This window comes from Lepisosteus oculatus, chromosome 15, assembly GCF_040954835.1.
Source record: "Lepisosteus oculatus isolate fLepOcu1 chromosome 15, fLepOcu1.hap2, whole genome shotgun sequence".
Classification (NCBI taxonomy): Eukaryota; Metazoa; Chordata; class Actinopteri; order Semionotiformes; family Lepisosteidae; genus Lepisosteus; species Lepisosteus oculatus.
The window spans coordinates 2,042,953-2,047,928 of NC_090710.1; the positions used below are offsets into that span (position 1 = coordinate 2,042,953).

The window sequence follows — 4,976 nt, forward strand, 5'->3', positions numbered from 1 at the left end:
CAATAACAAATAAATTCTGAATATGAATGCCAGTGATATTAAATCTGTTGTGGATATTTGAGTTAATTTCTGTTTTGACTGAATATGTCTGTGTATTAGGTTTTTTTTTTAAAAAGAGACTTTTTCTAATTGTATTCATGACTACAGTCTACGTAAATAAAACACTAAAATATAAAACATTCTACTTGTCCTGTAGAAGAAACCTCTCAAATAGAAGACTGTCAGAGGTTAGAATGGGGTGAAAGTTGAAGTGCAGAAATGACCCACACCAATCGACATCTCTTTGTTATTAATTCATGACACTTGTTTTTTATGGGTGTGCCCTTAACTTTGAGAAAAAGTAACAGAGAATGTGAATGTGAAAGGGGGCAGTGATTCTTCTTATAAACATATATTTGAGTAAAGTAATTATTAGTATTGACATCATTCAATGTCGCAGCAATAATGTGGATAAAGCTGCCTTAAACAGTCAGCCTTTATTGTCCTGTTGTGAATATTTCTACATATATTTTCTTCATCATTAAGATTTTTGATGCAGTGAGGTGTAAAGAAGAATCTTGAAAACAGGTTTGCTCATAATGTTTTATTGTTTGCATATTACATATCTACCAATTACATGCTTTAGAGATTTCCTTTCCTCAGTGGCAGTGTTCACCTTATATCTTAAGAAAGAGTCCGAATGCTCCACGTGGTCCACACACAGCAGCCCAAAGTCATTTAATTGTATGCGATGGTCTAGAAAAAAAAAATATATATCAAAAGGGTGTTTTAACAATAATGCAATAATTGAGACATTTATGAATTTAAAATAATACATTATTCAAATCTAACATTTAAAATGTTTCAAAAGTTTGATCTGTTTTGATCCAATTCATCTAAACTTTTAATTGTACAGATTGGTCAATACAACAAAATCTCAATATTGTGATGTAAAAAAAAAACTAATATCAACAGAACACATTGTCCTGTAAAACACAAAACTACCCAGTTTGCTTACTCACATTGCTGATCCAAGTAGTGTAAGCTGAGATGCGAGTGAAGACACTGGGCTTCTGGTAAACATTGCAGCCCAGTGAAGACATAAAAGACATAATTCCATGAACCTCATATCTTCCATTTGTGTAGCAGTTCAGGGCTCCTCCACCATCGCCCTGAAAGATCATTGTGGGATTCAAAATTAGATTTATGGGCCCAACCACAGAGATGAGGCAGTGCAACCTCTATGCACACACTGCACTGGGTAGATCAATGCAGTCATATGAAGAACAGAGAAATACTGCTTTCATGAACAATATACTTGTTTTCAGACTGAACACAGCAGTGAGGTAAATTATTTCACTAGAAATAGAAGCAAATAGTCTAGTATGAGCCTTTAATGCTTGTTTTCTTACATTTCTGCAACTCATTAAAATCCACATTTTCAAGTTTGTTTCAACAGTATCTTGCACTGTTGGACTGTCGATCAAAGTGATAGTTTTGTAGAGGGAATACTTACATAACAGGCTGCTCTGTAGCCATCACCACCGGCGCAGATCATGGTGGACTTTACTGTAGATCCCCACCAGGAGCTGCTGGAGCAGGTGGCGTAGTCCACAGTGGGGAGGTAGCCCTGCTGGAGGGTAGCTGACAGCTGTCCATAAGCTGCAGACAAAATTCATGTAACTGGCCAAAATTCATGTAACCACTCTGTCACCCTGCCACAATTCAACAAACCCCTTGAGTAATATTTTCTATTTTGATAAACATAGATGATGCTATGCGGAAACATATCAGATTATATTTATTAAATAAATTATTCTCTTGAAATTTCCCTTCAACATGTACGCTCAGGAAATATTTTCTATTGTTAAAGAAGACATAGATGTGAAAACTATGAACCCTTACTTAACTGTATTTTTCAGATACATATAAAAAACACAACCAAGAAGAGAGAGAATTTTATATTGACTACTTATTTTCTAAATCTAAAAAATGGATTATCAACGATTTTCTATCACCCTCCGCCCCCTTAATATAAAATCCTAAGTGAACACTTAGCTTTATAACTTCAGTCCCTGTATTTCACAGCAGTTTTTCAGAAGTGCTAAAACCTGAATGTGTTATTACCATGTGGCTTCAATATGCTGATCTTCCCTTTTGTTTACAAAATTGCAGATTATGACATAAGTCAATTAACCAGCTAGTATGTCTTTATACAGTCAGAGGAAACCCATATGAAATATGGAGAGAACATACAAACTCCACACAGACAGCACCCCAGGAACTGAACCCAGAGTCCAGGATGGTGAGGCAACAAAGCTAACCACTCTGTCACCCTGCCACAATTCAACAAAACCCTTGAGTAATATTTTCTATTTTGAAAGACATAGATGATGGTATGTGGAAGCATATCAGATTATATTTATTAAAGAAATTAAGAAATACAATACAGTAAATAAATAATTTACTGTATGCTGAAATATTTTTTGCAGGTTTCTGGCTGCAGTTTCTGTACTACAGAGCAGTCAGGACCTGCAGACATTCTCCCTGTGGAAAACCTAAACCTACCCATTAATTCAACCGGTAAAACAGGATTTATTTTACCCACTATACTATAGCTGTGCAGTATCCCCAATAGTTTCATAATCTATTCTCTTTTTATTGAATGCCTTTGATTAATAGATTCTTGACCCTGTATTTATTATCTATAATGTTTCAATTGTTAAGTCCTAAATGCAGTATGTTGTTATCAGCATGCTTCAATGGACTTATGTTCCCTTTTGCTTCCAAAATAGAACATTATGACAGACTATGTTTTCCTGTTACAAACTTACTGCTGGTACGTCCCCAGCCAGTGATGTAGCAAAAGTTGTTATGGGGAAGGATAGCGCCACTACTGGGCAGTGTTGCCACAGAGACGTAGGAGTTCAGAACAGCATTCTGGGTCAGCTTCAGCAAGGCAATGTCATATCTGCACACAACACAGAGAGCACAGGAAGAGACCAATTCATGATACTGTATTGGAACTCCGTACAGACCATCATACATACAGCTGTTTCATTCAAATTTTCATGTAGAGTGTCATAGCACTATTTTTCTTTTTTTGTGGATACACATTCTTATCATTCTCAATCTTAATAAATCACTCTCTCAACAATAATACCAAGCAATTACCAGCATATTATTACCAACAGGTAGCCGTTTTGTCTTGCAGAATCCCCTATCCTGTGTCCAAGTCCTGTAACTCTTTAGGGTGAAAATAAGCATGATAACTCATTTTTTCTTTACTTTACAGCAACATCACTCCTCCACAGCTCTTTGTCAGCTTTCTACCAGTTATTTATAATTTAATTGAAAGGGTTACAGTTATGGATACATACCCTGCAGCAAGGTTGTTAGTCCAGCTGGGATGAATGACCTTTCTTTCCACAGGAATGATTTGCTCCTGTCCTTCAATCCCATAAATATTGTGATCCCCCAGGAAAGCAACCAAACCTTCACTGTCCAATGAAAAGGTATTAATTTTGACAAAGTGTCTTTACTAAGAACACACTCAGCTACTGTACATGTTAATTCCACCAAATAATAAAACAGAGCCTTTATATATCCTGAAAAGAGACAGGAGCTTAACAGCAACATTAACCACTTCCTTAACACTTCTTTGTGAAACCAAATAATTAACAATGTTTTATGCTTGGAACTCATATTTAATTATTAAAATATCCACATTCCATCTTTTTGGAAAGACTTACATAAATATAATGAAGTGAGATGATATCCTGATGCCTTTTCAATGAACAATGTTTTTATTGATATTGATATTGACTATTGATCTTTTTAAATTAATTGATGTTCTAAATTGTTTTCCTACCTTCCAGCACAAGAGGCAGCTGTCAGAACCCAGCGACTATGGATCAGGACTCCACCACAGTTGTGGGAATAGCAGTCACTTGAGCTAACACGAATGGACACCTGAGTAGGAGGAATAAAAACACTAAGTCGGAACCAGACTGTCCACATTCAATTAAGAAACTACATTTACTTATTTCTTTATTAAAAATATAAACCTCTTGCGGCTTATCTTAAAGCTGTAAATATCCGATTTCACTTAAAATCACCATCACCGAACATACGTTGGCCTACTACTAGACAAAGTGTCCTTAAAGTAGCTTTTCCTGAGCAGTGCCAAATGCTATTGAGAGACAATGGTATGAACTTGTCTTAAGTAAATCCTCCTGCTTTACTGTTGCTTTCTAAACACTGCTCCCTTACCTGCCAAGGCCAAGAATTGGGTGTGGCCATCACCCCTCCCACAACACGCAGCACAGTTTTATTCTGAGCATCACTTGCCTGCCCTGCAAACAATTGTGAACATATGGTAAGTGGTCATTGATTATCATCCCTTTTACAATATTCTTCTGATATACAAACTTGCATTAATAATACCTGGAAGCGAATAGAATATATAGAGAATATAGAATAATAGGATTAAAAAAAAATTGGGATAAGGATGTAAATCACTATGAAAGAAATTTGATTTGTTTAAACTGGAATGAAATGACAAACTGGAATGAAAAAGACAAGTTGTTGTCTCCACTTGCAGAGAAAGAAATACAATACTAATGATATAAACCGCAGTCATGTTAAATTTAACTTACCAGGCAGAATAAGAACTGCAATTAATACAACATAGGGAAGCATGATGGCAGTTGTCGTTCTTCTCTTGGTTAGTTTTCAACGGATTTTAAAACTAATATTTATACCCCCAAACACTTAAAATCCCACCCATGTCTTCACCTCATTTACAGGAAAAGGAGAGGCTCTTCCCATAAAGACACACTGAACAGGTTATGTTAATCCTGCCCCTACTGTACACATGTTTATTTGTGTTTTTCTTTTTTCTTTTTTGTGATAATAGTATGATAAATTACTACAGTATATTCATAATAGACCAATCAATTATACTTAAAATATGTATATATACATCCAACACACAG

The 4,976-nt window shown here is 35.6% G+C and overlaps 1 protein-coding gene across 1 annotated transcript; it reads right to left on the minus strand.

Moving 5' to 3' along the window:
* Positions 1-568: 568 nt before the first annotated feature.
* Positions 569-4,697, minus strand: LOC102695168 (chymotrypsin-like elastase family member 1). The gene is made up of 8 exons (XM_015363552.2): positions 4,638-4,697; positions 4,252-4,334; positions 3,851-3,951; positions 3,360-3,479; positions 2,814-2,950; positions 1,496-1,641; positions 1,002-1,151; positions 569-735 (listed from the first exon to the last, which is right to left on the minus strand). Exons 1-8 carry the CDS (start codon positions 4,678-4,680, stop codon positions 718-720), a joined length of 798 nt encoding a protein of 265 aa, XP_015219038.1. The 5' UTR covers positions 4,681-4,697; the 3' UTR covers positions 569-717.
* Between the last annotated feature and the right edge of the window lie 279 nt (positions 4,698-4,976).